The 26,735-nt window shown below is 35.6% G+C and overlaps 1 protein-coding gene and 1 non-coding gene across 34 annotated transcripts in view; both read left to right on the forward strand.

Moving 5' to 3' along the window:
* The window catches only part of ROBO2 (roundabout guidance receptor 2), a 1,748,072-nt gene that overhangs the window by 1,169,567 nt on the left and 551,770 nt on the right, over positions 1-26,735 (forward strand). For 32 of the 33 annotated variants that reach the window (XM_063806020.1, XM_063806025.1, XM_063806033.1 and 29 more), the window contains one exon: positions 25,830-26,156. In XM_063806020.1, coding sequence (XP_063662090.1) covers positions 25,830-26,156 — 327 coding nt within the window. Of the gene's footprint in view, positions 140-25,829; positions 26,157-26,735 lie in introns of all 33 variants that reach the window. The other variant, XM_024355240.3, reaches the window with a different exon arrangement.
* Positions 19,874-19,980, forward strand: LOC112208751 (U6 spliceosomal RNA). The gene has a single exon (XR_002943326.1). It is a non-coding gene; the product is annotated as a U6 spliceosomal RNA (small nuclear RNA).

Below are 26,735 nucleotides of genomic sequence, written 5' to 3' on the forward strand. Positions count from 1 at the left end.
GTGCATTTGAGGGCTCTGGGTTGCGTGCTGCCTATGAGAACCTAATGCCTGATGATCTTTCACTGTCTCCCATCCCCCCAGATGGGACTGTCTACTTACAGGAAAACAAACTCAAGACTGTCACTGATTCTACATTGTGGTGAGTTGTATACTTATTTCATTATATATTACAATGTAATAATAATGGAAATAAAGTGCACAGTAAATGTAATGCTCTTGAATCATCCCCAAACCCTCCTCCCGCCCCCCACACTACTCCATGGAAAAAGTGTCACCTGAAAAACCAGTTTCAGGTGCCAAAAGGTGGGGAACTTGTGATCTAGAACTGACCAAGGCCTTTTGCATTTAAAGACTACTTGTGCTGGACACTATGCCAGGAATGTTCTTTTCCACTTCGTACCATGGCTAATTCCATTTATCTGTCAGGACTATGCTTAAAGAAGGCTTTCTCCCAATAATCAAATTAAGTTCTTCCTGTTATATCCCCCTTGATTGCATTTATCATAATTTCGAAACATATACACAATGGGATAGTAACCTCCTTCAGTCTCTGTTTTGTTTGCAAGTATATACCCAGTGCTGAGCAGGTAGTAGGTGCTCAACATATATTTGTGAATGAATATATTTTCTGTTTAATATGTAGTAGAGAGTATAAACTTCATCACCCTTGGTTTGTGTGCTTTGTGGTTACGTCTTATATTAATCTGTTTTTCTTTAAATTCTAGTTTACATTTATATTTATTTACTATAAACATACCAAAATAAAGTTCATTTTGTATTTCAGAAGAACAATTAGGACATCATCATTTAGTTCAATGCAATGAGTAGCAGAAGTCAGAAAGGAAATTATTTTTACAAACACGAACAGAAAATAAATCTGCTAGGCCTTTATGATGTTTATAACATTGTAGCTTTTGAATGGTTTTATGGTTAGGTATTGAGGGAAAGGCTTAATAGATATGAAAACAATTGCCCTTTAAAAATTACAGCAGACAAGTATTTAATCCAAAGGGGGCTAATAAATTGCTCAAGGGAAAAGGGTTGTAATTATTTTTAATCATTCCCATTAAAAATAGTCTTTAACAGGTTGAATGCATTTAACTCAGTGTTCTGAATACCAGGTAAACATTGGCCATTATTTTTCTAATGTTTACTTTGTCATAAGAAATGAGCAGAGTGAGAACACATTTTTATTTGCTAAGAGAAGAAAGCATATTGTTTCTTAAGTCACCTGTAGGGCGAAGTAAATATGCGAGGAAATAGTCTCCATAATTGTTTAAAATTCATTGAAGATTGCTTTTCTGTACAAAAGAGGGGAAAAGATTGTGAGAAGCACATTACAGAAAACAAAGATCAATGGGACAATATGATTAATTTGAAGGTAAAGTAAGGAAGGGCTCTCATTTTTCACCCAGTGCCAATTTGCAGTAAACCTAAGCATTTCATCAAAGGGTTGCTGTTAACCACTTTAAAGCAATCCACTTTCCTGGAACTGGAACCTGGGGCCTTCCTGAGTCCTCCTTGAGCATACAGAGTTGCTGTGATCCATCTTCTCTTCTTTTCTGTCGACATGAATAGTAAGTGATTTCCTCCCTAGTGCATTATGAAGTTGTCTTATTTAATGTTTCTTTCTGGGGACTGCACAGCTTGACCCTCACACTGAAGGTGACCAGATAGAATTGTCCTGTGGGCATGGTGCAATTCTCTACCCTTGAATGTGGAATTATGCAGAGTAGTGAAGCTTTATGCCTAGTTGGTGATCATGACCTGAAAACATACACAAAGAAAGGGATAAATGAAGTTTGTTAACTAGATTACATGTTTTAACTTATTTAAAATGAGCTATTTTGATAAACGTTTTGGTTAAAATAGTTTAATAGAAATGTGGAAGTGTTTTACATCACCAGGGAACCTCCTGAATGTACAAATGAAGACATTTTCATTAAACAGGTGATGTTAATAATTTATTTTTATTACTAGCACTGTGACTACTTATGAATTATAAATGAAAATTTACATTTAGATTTAGCATACATACTCAAGCGTGTCCTGATTGTTTTCACAAATGTTAGTGGGTGAGGTAATGGCACTTTATGTTTTCATACTGATAGGGCTACCTTTAAAGTGTCTCCAGAAGTGTTAACTTACAGCCTCTCACCTTCCTTTTCTCTAAGGTTCTGTTTAAAATATGTCCCCTTCTGCCTGTGCTATAACTCTAGGACATAAAAGAAGTAGTTAGGAACAGATGATTTTTGATGTGTTGTGTTTCCGTGCACACTAATGCAATTAGTACATTCTTGAGAAGGTCTTTGTATTTATCTATTATATTTTGAATGAATCAAGGCACAGTCTTTTCTAACACATTAGGGAATCTATTAGTTCAGCTAGTTTGCTGACAGATGTTTCCTTTAGGATGGAAGAAGAACCGATACAGCTAGTTCAATTTAGAAAAAGTTATGTCCTGGGTGAATTCATGACTTTCTATTTTCTCTCCCATTTTTACAATAACCCTCCCTAGAGAAAGCATCACCTTTATTGTTTGATTTCCCCTTCTGTGATGTATATTGCTAACTGAAATATTCAGTATAAATGAATAAGTGATGAATGAGTGAATGAATGAAATCCTTTGAAGAAATAATGCTATTTTAGCACAACATAAATGTCCCTAAGGGCAGAATGAGATGACGGTGAGGCAACTTTTTCATCCAAAACTTCGAGTATTTAAAGTGCTACATGTGGAGGTTGCCTTGTTTTTGTTTGCATAGTCTTGAAAAGAAAGACTTAAAGATGGCAGGCTTCATATTTTAACTGTTTTCCACTAAATGCTTTTGTTATATTTGTCATATTACTTAAAATTTTGTAGCTGGAAAGTTGAATACATAAAAACCTGGCTTTTAGAAAATTATTAATAAATCAAAAAGGTGAAGTCACTTTGTGTCTAGTCATTAAAATATATACACATGTACATAAAACGCATCTTTTTATATATCAGCATTATAATTTATATGTTGACATTCCATATTAGCATTATAGAACAACCGACCAGGTTTTTTGGGACTCATATCTTTCCGACTAAGTTCACGTGAGAGTATTTTTTATCGTTGAACCTGTATCTAAAAGTATAGTGTGTGGAGAGCTGTACAGACATAGGGATACTTCAGATGAAAATACTGATGAATTTCAGTCATTGAGGCAATTGGGAACTTCGGTAAGATTTTAATTTGAGAGTAATGTGTTCCCTCTGTCACCGAGGCTAGACACTACCTGTTGAGATTATTTGAGATTCCTGTTCTCAGATATATCAAAGACTTGAAGCGGGGTAGGATAGGGGAGAGGTGCTCCTAGTAATCACTATGGCAGGGTTGGGCTTTACTGTATGTTTCCTTTACTCAATAAACTCCAGATGAGAATAACTAACAGAAAAAGTAACTTTTTTGCATTTAAATGTTGATATATACAACAAAATATGCTATTTTTTATATAGGAGGAATGGTTCAAATATACACTACTACTATTTCTTTCTTTTTCCTTTTTTTTTTTTTTTTTTTTTTTGAGATGGAGTCTTGCTCGTGTCACCCAGGCTGGAGTGCAATGGCACAATCTCTGCTCACTGTAACCTCTGCCTCCCGGGCTCAAGTGATTCTCTTCCTCAGCCTCCCGAGTAGGTGGGATTACAGGTGCCCACCACCATGCCCGGCTAATTTTTGTATTTTTAGTAGAGAAGGGGTTTCACCATGTTGGCCAAGGTGGTTTCAAACTCCTGACCTCAAATGATCCACCTGCCTCGGCCTCCCAAAGTGCTGGGATTACAGGCGTGAGCCACCGCACCTGGCTTACATACTACTATTTCTTATGGCATCCTAGTGGGACTTAAAATTACTGTTCTTTGCTGAGGTAAGGAAATATTGGGAAAAAAAGAAAAAAAAAGGAAAAACACAAAGGAGATATTAATAGTTTAAAACAGTTTGAAAACCTTGGGCACATTTTATTATCTTATAGTTTTATTTAGAAAGACTTATTGTCATTCCATAGTTTATTTTTAACTGTATCATAAAGTATATAAATTCTGTATTTTCTCCTGTATTGATGGTTATTGTCCATTTTAGTGTGTTATCTTATGGTTTCTGCTTTGTTCTATGAAGACTCTTTAACTTTTTAGGGATTTAATTAGACTGGCTTTTAAATTATAGCACCTAATTCAAATATTTAAAACTTCTTTGGGGAAGGAACATATTTTAGCATACGCGGTACTAAAGCATTTAACAACAGTTTATGTTTTTTTCTTTTTTCTTAAAGTTTGTGTTTTTAAGTGATATTCTAAAATGTAAATAAAATAAGTAAAATGAGAGGAAAATAAATTTTTTTCTGTTATTCTCATAATGAGTAAATTTTTCTCTCATTTTAAGCTATGTCTCACCAACCACCTATAAATTATTTCAAACTCAAATTATATGAAATCTTTACAAATGATTGCCTTAAAACTTAAATAAAACTGTTCAAATAAGTATTAGTTATAATTTCTAATAGAAATAATGTAGCACTTTGCATTATAAATAACTAAGGCATAACACACAGATAAATCTATATGAACTTTAATAATTTGCCCTAATTAAAGCTATAAGCTTGGCCTTACAGACAATTTTGAGTTTTCGTGTGTTTTTTAAAAAATAGGTCAAAATTATGGGTTTTCAGTTTTGCCTTGTGGCTATAAGCAAACTGATACTGATTAGTGCAGATTTTGTTAAAGCTGCAGAAGCTAAAGTTTTTAAGGAAGGGATTAGATAAAGGGAACCTTCAAAGATGATACTGAAACAGCTCACTTCAACAAACTGGTACTCCTTACTGATAAATGTGCTGTCTCCTGAGCTAAGTCTTAGGCAAGAAAACACAATGATGACATACAGCACGTGTGAAATATATATTCTTGCCTTTTGAAAAATAGAGCGCAAAAACTTTCAATTATGTTTTGAAAGCCTTGAGTACTGTGGATAATGATAGTTTCCTGTGCATCTATACAAGCTTTTAAAATCTCAGATTCCTCATCTGTAAAACAGAGATCATTACACAAAGCTTGTGGTGAGAATGAAATAAAATAATCTTGGTAAAGCACTGGTGTCTAAAAGTTCAATGAATTATAGCCATATTAATAATTTCTGTTGTTATTATTGGATATTATTATAGTATCATTGAAAGTGAATTAAACATATACATATACCAGGGTACTGTGCTGGACATCAGAAATAAGTTAAATATTCCAGAAGAAACAAGATCTTTATAAATAATCAGAATTCTAGGACAATAATGGATAAACGACTTCTGAGTTATTGTATACAAGTGACCAGCAAGCCTTGTCAATTCTAGCTTCAGTTAAAGTGGGTGATTGCTGGGGTGGGTCTTGGCACTGAGGCATAAAAGGTTAGAGGAGAAAAAATCAGCTGGGACTGTGGTAAAATGGAAGCTGGAACCTTGGTCCGTCGTCAACTGGGCTCTCCAGTCTTGTAGTCTTGTCCAGATTTTCAAGGGTTTTGTTTTTCAGAGTAGCATCCAGTCCTCTTGACTATTCATATATACACACAGGTATGTTCTTATCCATCAAAGTCTGCTCTTTGCTGTAACAGAGGTGTGGAATAGATAGGAGTCTTTGAGTGTACTGGTGGCTCAGCTGCGTAGAGAATCATTCCTGGATATTCTAGAATCTCTGCCAGTTTCTGTCTCTGCTTTCTCCTTGACGCCAGGATTATGAAAGTGGGCTTTTAACCAATACTTTCACAATTTTAAGTCACCTTTTGTGAGCCTCCTTGGCACTCAAGTCCACCCCCCAGCACACTGGCATCTAGTACACATACACAGTAACTTTGTTTCAGTAATTAATCACATTATTGATATCAGTGAGGTCACTGTTTTCACACAAGAGCCAATTAAAAGTAATTTATTGACTACATTTTATTTCCACTCATATGTATACACCTAATGCAGCACCTTAAATAATTATATTATTACAACTTAATTTGCCTTTGTTATTGAAAAGGAAAATATCATTGAGAAAATACTGCTTTTTAGCTACTGAGCAGTTTATAAACGTCCAGTTTAAAAACATATTTGAAAACTTACAACGTACACAAAACACTCCTAGCTTATATGTTTTAGTTGACACATGTTTTCCTGGGATACTTTGTCCCAAACACCCGTCTAAGTATGCTACATATGTGAATTCATTTTCTTCTCATAACAGGGGGTAGGAGATATTATCGTCACCATTTTACACCAAGGTTCGGGAGTTAGCAATTTGCCCACAGTTACACAACCCCTGAGACTGGTTCTCAAATTTCAGTCCAGAGTTCATGTTCTTCAGTGGCCCTGCCATACTGTCTTACATTGATACGGTGCTTTGGCATTCAAAAAGTGCGGTTTGCATGTCTGATCTCATTTCATCCTTAACATAGTATGTGGCAGCAGATAGAATTTTCAATCCACTTTACAGATGAAACAACTGAGGCTCAGAGAGACAAAGTGTTCTAGTAGCAAATGTAAAACAGAGTTGGGCCCAAAGGTATTTTGTTTTATTCATTGAGTGGTGTGTGTCACTGGCTGTCTTAGGGCTGAAATAGAAATGGATCAGGGCCTCCCACACCCCGCAACTCACCAGTGCTACCAGTTTCCCACAGCCCTTTGATTTCTGCAGCTGGGTTTCTCTGGTTATTTTGAACACTCAGTGACCTGGCCACTTGTCTTTCATATCTTACTCTTGTCAGAATTGTAGAAATAGGTTCTATATTTAATTATTTTATTTATTGATTGATTGTGAGACAGAGTCTCGCTCTGTCACCCAGGCTGGAGTGCAGTGGTGCGATCTCGGCTCACTGCAACCTCTGCCTCCTGAGTTCAAGGGCTTCTCCCGCCTCAGCCTCCTGAGTAGCTGGGATTATAGGTGCACACCACCATGCCTGGCTAGTTTTTGTATTTTTAGTAGAGATGAAGTTTCACCTTGTTGGTCAGGCTGGTCTCAAACTCCTGACCTCAGGTGATCCACCCACCTCGGCCTCCCAAAGTGCTGGGATTACACGCGTGAGCCACCGCACCCAGCTGGTATATTTAATTATTTAATTCAACTGTTAATACTTTGTGTTATACTTTATGAAGGAACTTTGATGTTTCTGTTTCATAATGTTAATGAGACTGATGTTACAGGTATCCTTCATTCCAAGATAGACTACATTCTAGATTTAATGATTTTCTTGTCTAGCCTTCCAGGTTTTTCCTAACAACAAAGGTCTTCCTGAGGCCAATTCATCATGTGGCTACATTGAATAAGTGAATATTTCTATTTGGTGGTGACTTCGAATTTGAAAAAAAAAAACCACAAAACTTTTAAGTGTAATCAAGATCTACTATGTAAGAAGTATGGCCATAAGTTAATGAAAGCAACCTCGTAAGTCTCATGTGAAAGTAGTTTACCATAGTGTTTGCCTTTATATGTTCTTAGTCCCTTCTTTATTAATTTATTTTTGTTAATTACTTGTCCTCATAATGATGTTCATTCCACAGGTAGTGCCGTCCAGTTTGCTTATAGGGGAATGTTGAATCTGTGACCTTAATTATGGATCACAGTGGAACTTCTGTGAAAGTGAAGGTCTGTGCTAGCCAGGGGCTGTGTTGTTTATATCACGTAGGCTCAAGTGAATAAATTAGCACATAGTTCTGAAATTCAGAAGTTGATTTTAAGAACATATTGATGAACCAAAGTTGGGTCTCAATATGACTTTGTGTTTATTAGGCAAACTCTTTTAATTCCATAGAGGACAGAAGGTAGCTTATTCCACCATACAGTGTTAAATAATATTCTCGCTCCGTGTTTGTGAACTGAAACAAAAGATAGATTGAATTGTAAAGCTCTCTTGACAAATGAGCACGTTTTACTTTCTTCCTGTATTTTTCTTCTCTTGGCTTTTGTGTCCTGTGTTTTTTCCCAAGCAGTGTTATGCAAATGAACCAATTAATGGTAGATGAAATGGTCTTCCTACCTCGCTGTGTCTGTAACTAGAAGGACAACACCGTAAGTCACGTACCTATTCAGCGGGTTCTATAGGCCACTGTGAGGGTCTGATTAGCTTGACTGTGGAAGACAATCGCAGAGGCATCTGCTTGGTTAATTTTGAGAGAAAATTTACCAGATGGAGGCTGAAGATTTAAGTGATTAGAAGGTAGTAGATTGGAATACAAATTGGATTAAAAGAAATTAGATTGATATAAATCGAATTGAGTCACAACAGTTTGTGTTGTTCGTACCAAGGGCCAGCGGATTATGGGAGAAGCAGATGCTCCAATGAGATAGGAATTGATGTGGCTTTGACAGTCCATCTGCGAAGGTCTGAATATCGAGTACATCCCTAATCTCTCTCTCCATTTATCAATGCCATAATGTTAATTAGTACTTCATTCATTAAGTTACTTACAGGAGAAAAAAATCTCACCCCTATCCCCTCTCTGCTCGAGAATTTGTTATTTTGCCAAGAACTGGAAAGCTCTCTTCAGCTGAGCTAGCTACAGTTGACGGTAAGGGTAGACCTGTGTCCTTTTCCTGATGCATACAACTGCCTTTGGTATGAATGCAGAAAGCTTGAAAACATTTGCTCGTGTGTTTCTCTTCATAAATATATAGTTATTTGGAAGCTTACATTATTGCTTAAGCATTATTCCACTAAAAAGGAGTGGATATATTAATCGGATTACATAATTATGTATATTTTACATTATGGTTTTTATAAGGTATTCACCGGAGTTGCCTGTTTTGTTTAATGGCTCAAGTATTTGACATTAATATTGAGTGGTATTTTTCCTCCTTGAGGGGAAAAATGAGAAAAATTTTGTTCTCATGATTCTATGTGTTTATACTCACGTGCATGTTTGTTGTGTGTTTGATATCTATGGGCTAGTTTATTAGATTATGGAAAATTACAGGTTACTGACACTATCATGTATTTTGATATCCAGTGTTTGGCTCTGATTGTTAAAGAAAAAAAGTTAAATGAAATAAAATGAATATAAACACATCACTGTAAATGCTTGTACTTATATTGGGAATTTGATTCTTTACAATCCAAGGGGCATTGACACAAGAGTCTCATTATTATGCCATTGGCCACAGCAGTGAAATTCAGCAGAAGGCAATTCTGTCTTGGATGCCATCCAAAGGAACTGAGCCAGTGGAGATCCAAAGGTGATCTCACCTCTGAGGCAGCTTGAGAGTGTGCACTCTAAGGATAGCCATGAAGAAATGCCCCTGTGTATTCATAACAATCAGGCAAATACAACTTCTGGAGACTAACGTGATGAGCTGGGCAAAAATGGAACATCAAATCCTGTGATGCAAGAAGCATATCATTAAAGGTTGTGCCAAGTCATTCAGAAATAATCGTGATACAGGCAAGTGTGGGCTGCCTGCCAGTGTGTGAGCACGAAGAATTTCTATTTTTGTTATGTTGAAGGGAGGCAGTGACTTGTGCAAAAGTGTGTTAAGTATTGTAACATTCTTAGTTTACTGAAGAAAATTCTATGAGCAATAAGCTCTTCAGGCAATGTGCTTAATGTAGAAGTGCTATATAGCTATAAATGGAGATACAGACACAGATACATATGGCTGTTCCTTATTCAGGCTGACCTGGAATTCTCCTGCATCCTCCCCAAACTCCAATGCTTGGGTGGTTTTGGTAATCACTCTTAATATTGGCTAAAGAATCCAATACTTTAAAATTCCCCATACCTTCACTTCAGAAGTAGAAATACCCTGCCCTCCAGGAACCAGGACTGAAACTGAGGTCTGTGAGAATCCAGATTCTATGCACACCAACTGCATAGGCCCTATATTTAAAAACAATGCAGAGCCGGTATTTCTAATTGTATACTAATTGATATAACTTGGTCATAATAAGAGACTGTTTTAAGCTATATTCCAACAAAATTTAAAAAGGAGAGGGAAAAACACTAACAGATTAGCCTGCAAAGTATAAAGCATAGAGCAGAATCACTTCTTGTAGTAAAGAAAAATTGCTAACATTTGTTATTGCTATTGTGATAGTGATTAAGTGCCATCTAAAAATAATTTAGTATTCAGAGGTCACTCCTTGTTCCTGTTTTGACACTTCAGTTTTCAGCCTAATTGTCAGTTGTCTAATTGGTGGTGGTTGTCTTCATTAAGAAACATCAGTACATCAAGGTAGTGCTCACTGAGCCTGGCAAAGTCATAGATTATGCTCTTAGCCCTGCCTGTGTTTCTGTGACTGATCATTGGGTATTTCATATCTTTTTTAGCCCCTGTGAGGATAACTAAAGAAATTAGTTGGTTGTAAACTAATGATAACAGGGATACAACCTCCCCATTTCCTGATTGTTGATGAACTTTAGACTGTTAATATATTTCTCCTGTGAAACATATCAAAAGATATATTAATTAACAGATATATATATGTATATATACACTCATATATACAATTTCTTTCAGTGTTTGGTACATTTGATTCAAATGCTACATAGTAACATTCTATATATATATATATATATATACACACAATAGTGTATTGTATGTACACTCTAGTATGTACAAATGTACTTGTGATGAGTGAATGTGTATTTATGCTACTAGACTTAAAACATTTTTTTTTTTTGGCTAATCTCACAAGGAATGTCCAGAGATTAAATTGAGGCCCCTATTTAATAGGAGATTCTTTAAAAAATGTATACAGTATTTAAACGTACTCACACCAAATGGAAAAAAAATCAGCCAGATTATATCAGTGCCTCCATCATCATTTCGGGATTCATATCTGGGGCAGTTGGCCCATGGACCTGATTTCAATATGGGCAGTTTAGATACATATGTCAGGCACAAGCTACCTCGATGAAATAGAGAACTCTGCATGTCATTTCTCCCCCTGCAGTCAGCGTATTTTTTCAAATTTTCAGTGAACTAAAAAAATGAGGAACACAGCCAAGTTCTAATATAGTAAGTGATGTTCTGGCACCTTTGACCGTAAATCAGTGTCACAAAGACCTCACGGCAGCCTGAGTAAATTCTGTCCAAATAAACGCTGAGCCCCAGCGTGGAGGTTCAGAGTTTTGTACTTCATTGTAACACTCATGAGGCAACTTGTATGATTCTGGATGCATAAGATGAACTTAGGGAAGTCCCAATTTGTAAGTCAATTTGATGAATAAGTAGATTTATTCTGGCCAAGGGAGTATAAAAATTTAGAAAACCCCATAAAAGTTTGAGATTTGCCTGGGCAAACCTACTTTGTGTTTGCTTAAAGAAAAGCAATCACTAACTGTTCCAAAATCCGTATGCATTTTTTCTAGGAATGGAGTGATAAGGAAAGGGAAAGAACATACCTGGAAGAGAGAAACGATGAGGCATTTAGAATAATGATAGTGTGAAATTATGTCGAGAGACACAGATGGTGACTGTGGAAATGAGAGGCAGTCAGTTCCAGACACAAACCTGGAGAAAGAAGGAAGAATCCACAGAAATGTATTCCTAAGTGGTTATGATAGAAATGGAAGAGTTAAACCCCACAACCGGGATTCTGAGCATTAGGGACCTGGAGAAAGATGGAGTTGATGTCAGGAAGGAGAGATGATGAAATATGGGACGAGGAGAGAGGTGAGGGTTTCATTCTGAGATAGATGAACCTTGAGTTGATGACTGAGCATTCAGGTGGTCACCCGAACAAAGCCTAGAACTTTCCTTAGCTGGAGATACTAAACTCACATTTGGCTGTTGTTGTCATAGAGATAATATCCGAACACCATGAGAGGGAATGAGTTCTCTGTGGAATGAGTGAATTATCTTCATTGAAGAGAAGAGTAGATATCTAAGGCATACATACCTTGGGAGATGTTAACTATTGGGTCAGAAATTATTAGACAATTCACACTTCTAGTTCACTAGTTTACATAAAACTCAAATTTTTTTTCTGTTATTTATAATGGAAATTCATAACAAAAGTAACCAGTAATAATGTTCTTTTAAAAAAAAAATTTCAACAGCAGTGAGCGCATCATTAAAACACTAAAATTCAGTTATTATTGCCTCATTTGAAAGTGGGGAAAATTACGTGGAATATTAGGCAAACATCATTAAACTCTTAACATTTGTATACTTTTCATTTTCTTCCAGATTTTCAGTTGCTGGTTGTTTATAAGATCCAACTTATCAGAGTTTGATATATTGAATATTTTATGGTAAAGGCAACTTCCTACATTTTAGAAATACCACCCTGTTCGAAGCTATCATTATTCTGTGTTTCACAAAACTTATCACTTTACATTTTTATACTTCTGCCTGCCAGCATTTTTCTTTCCTTTTAGCATAATCCAGAATAATTCTGTGTTCCACTCTTGTGCTTTGTGACAAGAAAGCATTGCATTTCGAGAGTGGCTGGATGGAGGTTAATTCCATGTCCACATGGTAATAACCTGGGGAAACCTGGGGATGATCAGTTTCATTTGATCCCTCCTCTGATAAGGCTTCAAAGTAAATGGGCTGAGTGGAAAACAACATTATTCCATAACTTTTCTGGAAGCTGCAGATATTTTTTGACAGACTCAAGGAATTGAGACTCATATATTTTAGTGAAACATAATTCAAGCAGAAAAAGATCATCTGAAAACGTTTATTGCACTCACATTTGCTGCTCTTCTCCATTCAGCAGAAAAATAAACTCTTTTTTCTCTGTGCACACAGAATCTTTTAACTGAAAACTACACTCAGTATTTGTGTTGCAGCAGTGATGTTATCTGCTGGTCATTTTGCTCTGAAACAGAAGACATCTCCTGAAAGGAAATTTAAAGTTTTATTAAATGGGTCACTAAAAAGCCATCGATAGATATCGTAAATAGACACAAATGAAGAGAAAGTAGATCCCCAAATGAAAAGTATCCTGATCATTAAAGTAACTTATATTCTTTATCTACTAAAATAACTCAAGTTTGCAATCTAAATATAACCACTTTGCATAGCCTTACTACAGTTGTCACATCAAAATTGTTATGATTGGCCAAATAAAACTGGAGAAAATGTTTTTATTAAAGATGTAAATTTATACTTATTTATTATTTTAATGCATTGCATAAAGTGAAGGCAAAATACAAACTCCAAAATTTTCTATAAGAGTCTATAATTTTGTAAACAGAGCTTATTCCAAATTTTAGAGCTATTTGCAACTGATAAAACATAGCCTCTTTTTCAAGCTATTTTATGTCACAAATCTTATCTAAGGTGTTTTTGGTGGAGTAAACACTTAACAATTTAGGTGTATATACTCCAAATACCCCTGAAGAAATATGATGCTGTCACTTCTATTCAGTTTGGCCAACTGTGAAAATCCATTCATCGTCGGTATGGTACAAAGACGAAGCCATAAGCCCGAGTTGTATTTGGATACCTTTATAAGCCTCCTTTGTTTCCAAGATACAAACTCCAGGAAAGATCTCCAAAAGCCATTGTACAATATTAAATAAGCCAACTCATTATGGCCATTTCCACCATCCAAGAGGAAATCTTTCTTTTCATCTTTGGGATCAGTATACTCATTTTTGACTTGGGCCTTTTATTTAAAGATACACAATTTCATAAAGGTGTCATTTAGAAATTTCTAGGAAAAGTTATTGCTTTAAAAGGATGAGAATGATTTTGTTTTGACCATCTCTTGAAACTACTGGTAAAAGTGCATTTCAGATAATATTCTGATAATATTCCCATTCCTGTCATCTCATAAGTCATGTTATTGTGCCGTCAATAAAGTTTATTTAATATCCCTTAGTTCTCTCTAAACTTATAATGGAAAAGCAACCAAAAAAATAAATAGATGCTTCCTATGCATTAATCATGGAGTCATTCCAAGATTTTTATAATGAAAAATAAACAGCGTTGGTATATATTTCAGTAAAATAGTTTAGAGGGACACAGAGTTATTAGGCATCAACATTTGCTTTAAAAAGGCCGTATCTTATAGATTGTGGTTCATTGTTTTTAGGGGGGTTACAGACTCCTTTGAGTTTAGAGACAGAGGTTATACTAATAAAAGAGTTATACATTATAATAATGCTTATACTAGTAGGGAACATTTATTGAGTGCTTGCTGTGTACTCAGCACATGGAAAAATCTCATTCAATCTTCTCAGCAATGTTATTCGACTGATACTGCTATGTTTTATACATAGGGAAGCAAGACGCAGAGAAGGTAAGAAATTTGCCTGAGTTCACACTTCTTTTCGGCATTTGAAAAAGAGAAATTTCAAGTCAGTCCTACTGACAGATGATTTCTATTAACTACCAAAAATATACTTTATCATTTCTTAAAAACGAACATGCACGTATCTGCACAAAACTTTGCATCCGGTGCCTGCAGTACCATCCCTTACCTCCATTCCACATAAACCAATCCATGATTTATGAATCACATTTTTACAGATAATGGAGTAATGCAATGATATTTGCATCTTAGGCCAAATTCTGTAGTAGATGAATGTTGATTAGAAATGAACAAGGCTAAAATCAGTCATTGTGTGCATCCCTTGGACATGATGCAACTAACGCGTTTGGCTCATGAAGGCTATAATTTTTCTGGTCGTGATTTAGCCATTATTCCTTTAAGAAACTATTAGATTGTAATCTTATTTTCCATCTGTCTTTTAAAAATCCTTTCTATACTTATATACCAAAATAAGTTTGTCTGAATTTCAGGTAGGATCATTGAATCTCAATTTAACTTTATTATGAAATATTTTGGGGTACAGGAAAATGTATCAAGAGTTCCTGACAAATGTATTAACTAAGTATTTAACAAAGCTTAGCACACATGTGCATAAAATATCATTGCTGGTGGGAATGGTGTTTTTTAGACATTGACACTGGGTCTTTTGGCATCTTCAGTTACTAAGATTAATGCTACTGCTACAGAATTTTCAGAATATAGAAACAGAAGGAAATATAATAGAAAGTCAAAATGATATCACTCCATTCAGAGTTTATTTAAGTAAAATCCCCTTTTCTGGAGACACACTCATAGTCTTCATTAAATATATGTCAATGGTTTTTAGAAAATTAAACATTATTAGACAATTTAATGATTTTTGAGATTGTTTCATTGCATCACCTTTTGTAAAGCCAAATGCAATTTCAAACCACATCAAAATATTATAAATATGATAATAACAAGCCAGATTTTAAAGCTGTCTTCCTGGAATAGGGATTGTTTTTGTCATTGAAAGGTAAATCTGCATAAGCCATGAAAACCTCTGATTGGGCAGTAAATCACACTTTAAAGACTACCTTCAACCATGTAAGATGTAGCAAATTGATTTGAAATAGTATTGGATGAATATCCAGGTTAATACATTGGCTCCTCACTGAATTGTTGGAAATGAATTTATAAAGTAGAAGAGTAATTTGTTATTAAGAGGAAAATCCCCCCTAACAGTTTTCTAGAAACCTTCAGATTAGGAGTTTCAAAATTTATCTTCAATATTATATATACATGTGTGTGTATATATAGATACACACACATATATACATGTACACATATACACATATATGTGTGTGTACATATACATATGTGTGTATACGTGTATATATACATATATGTATGTATTCATCATGGAGTCATAGGAATGTTGTATATATATACACACACATATATATAGATGCACACATATATAAAGACACACACACATACATAAGAATATATATATTTCTATTGTATATTCATATATATATTCTTAGTTGTCCACCTGTGGTTCGATTGCCTTCAGCTTCTGACTCTAACTTACACAAACCAAGCCTGTGCTCCCCACGGGTGCTGAGGTTCTACCTGTCACTGGGGCCCACTTGCTCAGACAGTCAGTGGCTCAATTTTGATGTGGGCAGCCAGGAAATTGAATAGCATTTTAAAAATGTGATTAAGACTTAGCTGATAAAGGCACTGAATAACATGCGGTAGTGGAGGAAAAAACAGGGGAAAAAGTGTTCTAATTTTCATATTTTTAGCAATTTCTGTTAATGGTAGATAAGTAAAGACCTGAGATACAATTGTGAAATTCAGGTTGAAAGTTTTATGAATCTTTATTACTTACCTTCACCTGAAAGATCAACTCATTCACCCTAATTAAGGAAGGAAATTTTAAAGATCTTTGCTGAATGCTGAAGGTTTTATTTTACATAATTAATTACATATCTATTTATTTGTTACATTTTATTTTATTTTAAGTTCTGGGATACATATGCAGGATGTACAGGTTTGTTACTTAGGTAAATGTGTGCCATGATGATTTGCTGCACCTGTCAATCCATCACTTAGGTATTAACCCCGTAAGCATTAGCTATTTATTCTGATGCTATCACTCCCCACACTGCCCCCGAGAGACCCCAGTGTGTGGACATATTTATTTTTAAGATACCTATCCAATATAGCCAGTTAGTCTTTGGTTAAAGTGATTTGTAGAGCAATGCATTTACTGACAATATGGATAAATTTTATAGAAATTTAGGAATAAATTTCTAAGGTATGTTTTCAGTCTTTTAAATCATTGTTAACTTTTGGAGGGTTTTCTAAGAATTCATGTGATATCCATTGCTTTTGACAGCAGATACAAGACCTACAAAGGCCAACTTTTGTAATCTATACATTTATCAAAAGTATGAACAGTAATCTAAAGTGTGTATTTTTTAAAATATGTACCCTGTGTTCATAAATTTAAATTGCTACTCATTATGCTTTCTTTTAAATATGTCTGTTAAGATATCATTAATGTGACAGCCATAAAGAGTGTGATCATGCTACAGAACAATGAGACTGTAGCAATTTACTCTTCTACTTACCTCAATTTTGGGATGAATAAATAGTACAAAAAACCAGTTTAGGAAATTGCTTAAGGTGATATAACTAACCATATATTGGTCCAGATAAAAAGCCAAACAAAAAACAACTGAAATCTAGTGCTTGGGATTTTCTAATTATATTTTAGACTTCTAAAATGTGGGTAAGAAGAAAAAGTCATCCTGAAAACAGAGCTTGGACCCACAGCTAAGACAAGCATATCCTTCTAGTTTTGGTTGTGAGAAAGAAACTTCAGTTCTTTAGTACTCTATTTTTCCTCCTCATCTATAAAATAAGGGTTTGTAAAAGGACCTCTGATAGCTTAATCTTCTGTTTTCTGCATCTGGAAAGCAAGGTCACAGAGATGTTGCAGGGTGCTATTTTGTACATCTGGAAACTTTCAGAATCAAGGCTGCCTGTTGAGTTTGACAAACCTCTTTTATCCTTATCAGTTCCCTTTCACACTATAAGCCCTTTAGTTTTAGGACACTGAAAAGTTATTTTGAAATTTTTCTAAAAAATAAGTAGAATTTCTAGATCTCAATTTTGATTTTGTTTCAAATTTAGACTTATTAATATGGCACTGCTGTGCTTCCAGAAGGAATAATAATCTTATAAATTTATTTAGGCCAATGGCAAATTAGGAAGTCTCCTGAGAGAGTTTTAGCAAATTTCAAATGGATAAAATGGACTTCGTGTTTTCCAAATATTGATCTTCTCAGCATATCCTACCACATCACTGGACCTCTAGAAAAAAAAAAGTTATCTCATAATACTTTTCTATTCCCTCCCCCTCATAAGCAAAGTAAGCTGGAATTTAATCATCACGAAGAATTCAAAGATGGAAAAGTTGTTATGGACAGACTTGATGGATTGATGGCATGATTCATTAATTCCATTTCATTGCAAATTACCTTAGCTCACTAATCAATGTAGACAGCATTTGCAGTGGCACTGAGATATGTTTCCTTCAGTGAAGGAAATTTTGAATTGGATATATTTTTGACTAACGATAAATAGTCACAACTAATTCTTTGGAAATCTGGTGTAAAGCTATCAGCCTGGTCCAGCTAAAATGTATCAAGCAATAAAACATTAATGTCAGAATCATCCTCAGCAAAGATAAACTATTGTCAATGGGATTATAGAGTTTTATGGGCTAAATTTTGGAAATAAAGTTTAGAGTTGGAGTATTTGTCACGTTTTGCAGAAGGAGAAAAAAATACTACACTGAATGCTTACTGCCCATCCTGGTGATCCATATATATGATTTCTTTTAATCTTCTAAACCACTCTTTTTTTTTTTTTTTTTTTTTTTTTTTGAGACGGAGTTTCGCTCTGTGGCCCAGGCTGGAGTGCAGTGGCGCGATCTCGGCTCATTGCAAGCTCCGTCTCCCGGGTTCACGCCATTCTCCTGCCTCAGTCTCCCGAGTAGCTGGGACTACAGGCGCCACCACCACGCCCTGCTAATTTTTTTTGTATTTTTAGTAGAGACGAGGTTTCACCGTGTTAGCCAGGATGGTCTTGATCTCCTGACCTCGTGATCTGCCTGCCTCAGCCTCCCAAAGTGTTGGGATTACAGGTGTGAGCCACAGCGCCCGGCCTAAACCACTCTATAGCATTGATGTCCTGATCTACCTGTTACAAATGAGGCATGAACGTTAATTGATCAATAACCTGTGTTCTTTATTTGTACCACCACACTGCCTCCTTCCTATTGCGATGTGTCAGGCAACCTTCACCTTTTCGTGTAGTGCTACTGTATCTGTCATATCAGCAGGTGGCTCTGATCACATTCAGAATTGAAGTAATCCTGGAGAATCTTCCTAGGTTAATTCTATTTATATCATTTTGGGGAACAATATTTTGTTAAAACAGACATAGTTATGGCTAGAACATACTGTTACATACATTTTTAAGAGAGAAAAATGAACACAGCATAGAAATTTTGCTGGAGGAAGTATATTTCACACTCTGTCCCTAATTTGCCGAGAATTTCTTCCGCCCTCAGAAAAATTTAGAACAGATTGAAATACATTGCTTGGCTTGTGGAGGGACTAATAGCTGATAGAGCTATCCAGTTTGTAAAAGAAAAATAAAACTTGGTTCAAGGAAATACTATACTCCAACTCAGTGAGGGACATTTACTCTGTAACACATGAAATGAAATCAACAAGTATTCTAGGTGCATTTTCCTCCTTTATTATACTACGTGATTGAAATCTCTTCCTGAAAACAAATGTTCTCTGGCACTCACTGTGAATGAGTGGTTACTGACTAAAGAAAACTAAACTTAACTATATTCATGAATTATAATTTATACATCACCTTGAAAAATTTGAAGTGCTAATATACCACTCAACGTTGTAAAATATCAAATATTTTATCAAAAATCATTACAAAATCATTGTTTGAGAGTCTCTGAGAAGCAGAAATAATCCATTATGCAAATTAAGGTGCTTAGAACATTATTCACAGATGTGTCTGCATCTGGCTGACGAACTTGATGATGCTGTGGAATGCTACATCTAGCCAGGTCTAAGTGTGTGATCTTCTGGTAAGCATGGAAAAAATGCAGCTTCTTGGAACCTTTCGCTGGTAATTTCTGATGCACCTTGTTCACTATGGAGACTAAGAATCTGGTGGCCAGGTAAGGTGGCTCATGCCTGTAATCCCAGCACTTCTGGAGGCCGAAGCAGGAGGCTCGCTTGAGGCCAGGGGTTCGAGACCATCCTGGCCAATATGACGAAAATCCGTCTCTACTAATAATACAAAAAATTAGCCAGGTGTGGTGGTGCGTGCCTGTAGTCCCAGCTACCCAGGAGTCTGGGGCATGAGAATCGCTTCAACCTGGGAGACCGAGGTTGCAGTGAGCCAAGATCATGCCACTGCCCTCCAGCTTGAGTGACAGAGTGAGTCTCTGACTCAAAATAAATAAATAAAAATAAATAAATAAATAAATAAATAAATAAAAAGAATCTGTATTTTAAAGAAATATCTTAGTGTTCACTTTGGCAGCACATATACCAAAATTGGAGCAATACAGAGAAGATTAGCATGGTCCCTGGGCCAGGATGACAGGCAAATTCATGAAGCATTAGAAAAAAGAAATCCCAGATGATTCTGATGCAGGCAGTCTGAGAATCAGGCTTTGAAAAACAAGGAAAATGTTTTCTGCTGAAATTATGACTAGTGACATTCATGTGATACATTTTATTGAAATGAACCTTAGAAGAGGGCTTTGGAATTAGCCTAGATGCCATGTGCATTCTTTACTTGGTGCTCCATTCATTTCTAAAGAAGCCTGGCACATTTTGGATTAAAGGTCATGAGTTCTAATTCTGCTTCTCCTATCTATTCAATTATGTACAATTTATGTGACAATTTCACAACTTACGTTCTTGGACAGTAAAAATAAACATTTGGATATTCATCTTTAGGACCCTCTGAACAATTTTTGTTATCTTTCTTTTATCATTATAAAAGAGAGAAAGTATATATATGTTTATATATATTATTCATATATATTATTTTAATTAAATAATATATATTAATATATATTATTATATATAATATATAAATTTGTATATATTTTAATAATATATATTATTTTAATTAAAACTTGACTGATTGCCCAATTAATAATTGAGATATAAAAAGATACCAGACATGATATCAGTCACAAGCGAAATTAGAATTCTAGATAGTTATTTTCATACATCGCTTAGCATATCTGTTCCAATAGGAATCTTTGAATAATTTCTCATTATATGGGCAATAATAACATTGCTGTCAAACTAATTTTCATTTGAAATCTGTAGAAGAGATATTTATAAATTTTTAAATTTATTTATAAAATAAATTTAAATTAAAAATGAACTTTGTAATGGAAAATGATATCAGGTACTCTTGAGCAGGGTGGGCAAACCTTAGTAAATATTTCAAGCTTCACAGGCTATATAAGTTTTCTTTGTTACCACTTCCTCCTCCTCATCCCCCTTCTCTTCCCTCTCCTCCTCCTCTTCTTTTAAAAACATTGTTAGCTCAGAGCCATACAAAAACTGATGTGAGCAGTGCTTATCAAACGGTATTGTGCATACAAATACCTGATGAAGAGAGGGGAATCTTGTTAAAACGCAGATTCAGATTTCAGATATGTGGGTATGGGCCTAAGATCCTCTATTTCTAATACACCTTTGGATCATGCTTTTGTTGCTAGTTGAGGGGCTCACACTTTAGATGTCCAAAATGTTGAGGTTGAGCTGTTTCATGGCACTTCCTGTGATGAACAACCCCCACTCCCCCTTACTGTTTTGTTCTCAGTCCCCAGTGAGTTTTGCTGACAACTCAGCTTTATTTTTTGACCAAATAATGGAGTTGTTTTAGCCAATAACATAGAATACCCAGTAGTTTAGTGCTCCTTGATAATCTTAAAGGCCCAACATCTTTGGGAATATGATGAAAGCTACACCCCCCACCCCACACCACCACTACTGCCTCCCCTTTAACAATAATACTCATTTCCACACACAGTTTTAAAGAATCCAAAGACTTATGTATTGGGTCCATCGTAAAGACCACTGCTATTGTTATGTAATGTCTGAATTTAAGAAAGCTCAGAATTAATCCCCATATTTTTAATAACATTGTAAAACTTAGATTGTAAAGCTGTATTTTTGTATATCTATGTCTATCTTTCTAATCTATCTTTCTCTCTCTCTCTCTAATCTATCTATCTGGGTGGTGAGACCTTTGAAGTTCACTTTATGTCCTAATTATCTATTGCAGGCCTGATGATTTCATTAGAACCTAAGATTATAAATGAAGAAAACAGCGTTAACTGTTGTTAGGAGTGAGCACAAATTGTTACACACCTTTTATTAAACTTGTTCACAGTGCTCTTTTATCTATCAATTTTTTAAAAATTGCTTGAGATATAATTCATATTCCACAAAATTTACCCAAAGTATACAATACAATAATCTTTATTACATTCACAGAGTAATGCAACCATCACTGTAATTAATTTTAGAATATTTTCATCATCCCTAAAGAAATCCCATCCCCGTTGGCAGCACTTGCCCAGACCCCCTTCATTCCCCACTTCCATACCCCAGCCCTAGGCCAGCATTGATCTACATTATATGTCCGTGGATTTTCCTTCTCTGGACATGTCATATAAATGGAATCGTACAATATATGGTCCATTGCAACTAGCTCCTTTCACTTATATTTTCAAAGTTCATCTATGTTGTAGCATGTATTATTAATACTTCATTTTTAAGGCTGAATAATATTCCATTATATGGATATGGCACATTTTATTTATCCATTCATCATGGATATTTATGCTGTTGATTCCTTCTTTGTTATCCATTCAGTTGGTAGACATTTGGGTTGTTTCTACTTTTTTGACTATTGTGAATAATACTGCTATGAATATTCATGAGTAAGTTTTGTGTGGATGTATGGTTTCATTCTGGGGTGATATATATCTAGGAGTGAAATTGCTGGGTCATATGGCAACTACTTGTTTGACATTTTGAGGAACTTCCAGATTGTTTTCCAAAGTGACTGTATGATTTAAATTCACACTAGCAATGGATGAGGCTTTCAGTTTTTCCAAACCCTTGACAATACTTGTTATTTTACATTGCTTTGATTATATATGTCCTAGTGGGTGTGAAGTGTATTTCATTGTAGTTTTGATTTGCATTTTTCTAACAGCTAGTGATGTTGAGTATCTCTTTATGTGGTTATGGCTATTTGTCTAACTTCTCTGTCAAATTTGTTTAACTACTTATTCTAATCCTTTGCCTATTTTAAAATTTGATTATTTATATTTTTATTGAGTTATGAGTTCTTTATATATTCTAGATATAAATCCATTATTGGGTATATGATTTGCAGATTATTTTTCTGATTCTGTGGGTAGTATTCTTTCAAGCACAAGTATTTAAAAATTTTATAACATCCAGTTTATCTCTTTTTTTCTTTTGTTGCTTATGCTTTTGGTATCATATCCAAGAAGCCATCACCTAATTCAAAATCATAAAAAACTTGCCTCTATAATTTCTTGTGATCATTTCATAGTTTTACTTTTTATATTTAGGTTGTAGATGTTCTTTGATGTTTTTATTAAAGTAGGAGTAAAATTACAAGAAGAGTGTCCTGATATGACAGTACTATAATCTTTATGTAACATAGTTTACATATATTGTAATGATAAATGAGTAAAATTCTTTGTGTGCTCATTGGACATACTGGAGTTTAATTTTATTGCTAAATAGCTTAGCTATTTTTTCACTTTTTCTTTTATAAATCAATTATTTTATATTTTATTTAGTAAGTATTAGCATATTTCAGGTCTTATTCAGCCCTTATCCAGGCCTACTGCCTAATAAGTTAGTGCACAAGTTGATATAGTAAATAGCACCCTAGTAGCTATTTACTTGCTTACTTTTAATAGTAGAACAGTTTTGCAGTAGGGAGAATGTAGGTTACTGTGCATAGGGAGATTCATGGAGAACAAAGGGGCTATCTAAACAGATGATTGTAACCTACTATATGCCTGTTACATGAAAAGTGACATAAAACTCTTGATGTATTTTAAGATCAGAGTCTACAGCTATGTGTCCAGACCTTTACATTGAGAATATGTTTCTGATTTGCAACCTACTTCTATTCAGCCACTCATGTTTAAATACTTTGGGGTCTTTCTTGATTATAAATTTAAAAATTCATTGTTACTTTTGTATTCTGTAAATTCCTCATTGCTTTAAGACCCAGTACTCATGATCTATATCCTTTATTATTGTGATGTATACTGTAATTACCTATCTAGATGCTTTGGATCTCTTTAGTTTTTTTTTTAAAGTTCTGACCTGTGAACAGTAAATTACTCTTTTGCTTTAGATATCTAACACTTGTAATGTATACATTCTTTTTTGGTCTGATGTGATTTAAAAAATAGCAACTTTTAAGAGTTAATCCTCTTCAAAAAAATAAAGTTCATTTAAGACTAAATTCAATTCCCTTTAATACATTAAAACATGTATTTTCAATTAATATTGAGAGTGAACTGAGGTAACATTGACAAGTAAATATTACTGCTATCTGTTGAAGAGAAATGTGCTCATATTAGGTGATTGGTTGGAAAATCTTATATAAGAGCAAACTTTTAAGAAGTGCTTATCTATATAATCATTATGTCCCCATATATGGTGATTCCTCTCAGCATCTCCTTTTTATTTACTTGGAGCAGCTGGTAGAACATTTTCATGAATAATGGTAATTGATACCATATAAATGAAAAATATTCAAAATAACACATTATGCAAAAATTTGATTGTGAAATATCAATAGATCCTTCTCTTCCTATTTCTTTTCTTTTCTTTTTTTTTTTTTTTTGAGATGGAGTTTTACTCTTGTCACTCAGGCTGGAGTGCAGTGGCACAATCTTGGCTCACTGCAACCTCTGCTTCCTGAGTTCAAACGATTCTCCTGCCTCAGCCTCCTGAGTAGCTGGGATTATAGGTGTCCACCACCCTGCCTGGCAAAGTTTTTACATTTTTAGTAGATATGAGGTTTCGCCATGTTGGGCAGGCTGGTCTCGAACTCCTGACCTCAGGTGATCCACCCACCTCGGCCTCCCAAAGTACTGGGATTACAGGTGTGAGCCACCGTGCCCGGCCTGTCTTTCGATTTCTTACGCCCCTTACGGCCCCACTTTTATTGCATTCACAGGGAAGTCACTGGTACGATCTATCTTTCTTTGTACTGTGCATGGTGATATACCAAATTCTGTCAAGCATTTTGATATGGTATATTTTTCCTTCTTCTTTTCTACCTAAACCATCATTTCCCAAAGTCAGGTTCTTTTTATTTTTCTCTTGAACTATTTAAGTAAATCGCAACTGTCTTCGTGTCTCCATTGCTATCCCTTATTGATAATACAGACTATAAGTATATTTCGATTGTACAGATAGTCATGTCACTGCCCCCTTAAAAATCTGTGAGCTGTGTAAAAGAATAGTCACACCCCTGAGCATGGCACAAAGCCTTGTCTCAGGCTCCAAGACTGTCTTAAACCTTTTCTTGCTGTATCAGCTTCCTTCCTGATTATGAAATGTACCATGCATGTAACTGTCATTTCCTTGTCCTTTTGCTGATGGTATCTCTTGGCATGATGCTTTTTTCTTTTAGTTGTCATTTTTCATTCTTTACGGCTCAATCTAAATGTAATTTTTTTCGGGGAAGGGATCTCTTATTATGCTTAATTTAGGGTTAACTTTTACTTTTTTTCTTTCTGCCTATAGTGCATTTCTTATATACCTCTATGCAGGGTATTGCATTTTAACATACGGATTTATACTTGAGCTCTTCAGTCAAACACACCTGAGTTCAAAATCCTGCCTCTGCTGCTTGCCTCATCTACATTTCTGGGCAACTGACATCATTTCCTAAGCTTTTGCCTCATCTGTTAAATGCAGATAATATTTGTACATAATTTACAGGTCTCTTTTTGTGTTAGTCTGATAACATATTGGCAGCACATTAAATGCTATCTATGTGTGTCTTCTAGCTGCTTGCCGACGTGGCTTTCTTCCCCAGTGTATAATAAGCAATCTGAGGACAGGAAATTAGTCTTACTCATCTTAGTACCCATGCTGATCCCAGAAGAACAAGAAAGTCTCTTGTTCTCTTTTACTTTTGCTTGTCATGATTCATGGAACACATTAAACCTAACTCCTTTGAGTTAACATATTAATTTATTGGTATCGCCCTATCCTGCAAAGGAGTTGAGATGACTTATGAGATGCATACACAAAACGAAACATAAAATAATGTTCAGTTGGATAATCGAAGAGTTTAATTTCCCCATCAGGAACCCAAGTGAAACCGAGGGTTTAGATAAGGAAATGTTAAAGCTTGTCTTTATTCCGTCATGTTTTGTAGGATCGCGTCTTCGCCAGGAGGACTTTCCCCCGCGGATTGTGGAGCATCCTTCCGATGTCATCGTCTCTAAGGGCGAGCCCACGACTCTGAACTGCAAGGCGGAGGGCCGGCCAACGCCCACCATTGAGTGGTACAAAGATGGGGAGCGAGTGGAGACTGACAAGGACGATCCCCGGTCCCACAGGATGCTTCTGCCCAGCGGATCCTTATTCTTCTTGCGCATCGTGCACGGGCGCAGGAGTAAACCTGATGAAGGAAGCTACGTTTGTGTTGCGAGGAACTATCTTGGTGAAGCAGTGAGTCGAAATGCGTCTCTGGAAGTGGCATGTAAGTGAACATAATGAACCTCATGTGCACATTTACTTTTATTTATTTCAAGTAAGTTTTGACGTGTTCCCATAGACGCTGAAACCTAAAGAATCAATCAATACACTGCATAATTTTACTTGGTCTTCTTCAGAGAAGTCTGGTCAAGATAGTATCAAGCCAGGGTGTTGTAGTAAGTTTGTTTATATGAAATCAAGATGACCAATATGTTATTATAAGAAAGCAGGCCGGGCGCGGTGGCTCACGCCTGTAATCCCAGCACTTTGGGAGGCGGAGGCGGGCGGATCACGAGGTCAGGAGATCGAGACCATCCTGGGTAACACGGTGAAACCCCGTCTCTACAAAAAATACAAAAAGAAAAAAAAAATTATCCGGTCGTGGTGGCGGCGCCTGTAGTACCAGCAACTCGGGAGGCTGAGGCAGGAGAATGGTGTGAACCCGGGAGGCGGAGCTTGCAGTGAGCCGAGATCACGCCACTGCACTCCAGCCTGGGCGACAGAGCGAGACTCCGTCTCAAAACAAACAAACAAACAAACAAACAAACAATTATGCCTTAAAATTTTTGCACTCTTCAGCTTC

The sequence above is a fragment of the Pan troglodytes genome, chromosome 2, assembly GCF_028858775.2.
Source record: "Pan troglodytes isolate AG18354 chromosome 2, NHGRI_mPanTro3-v2.0_pri, whole genome shotgun sequence".
Lineage (NCBI taxonomy): Eukaryota > Metazoa > Chordata > Mammalia > Primates > Hominidae > Pan > Pan troglodytes.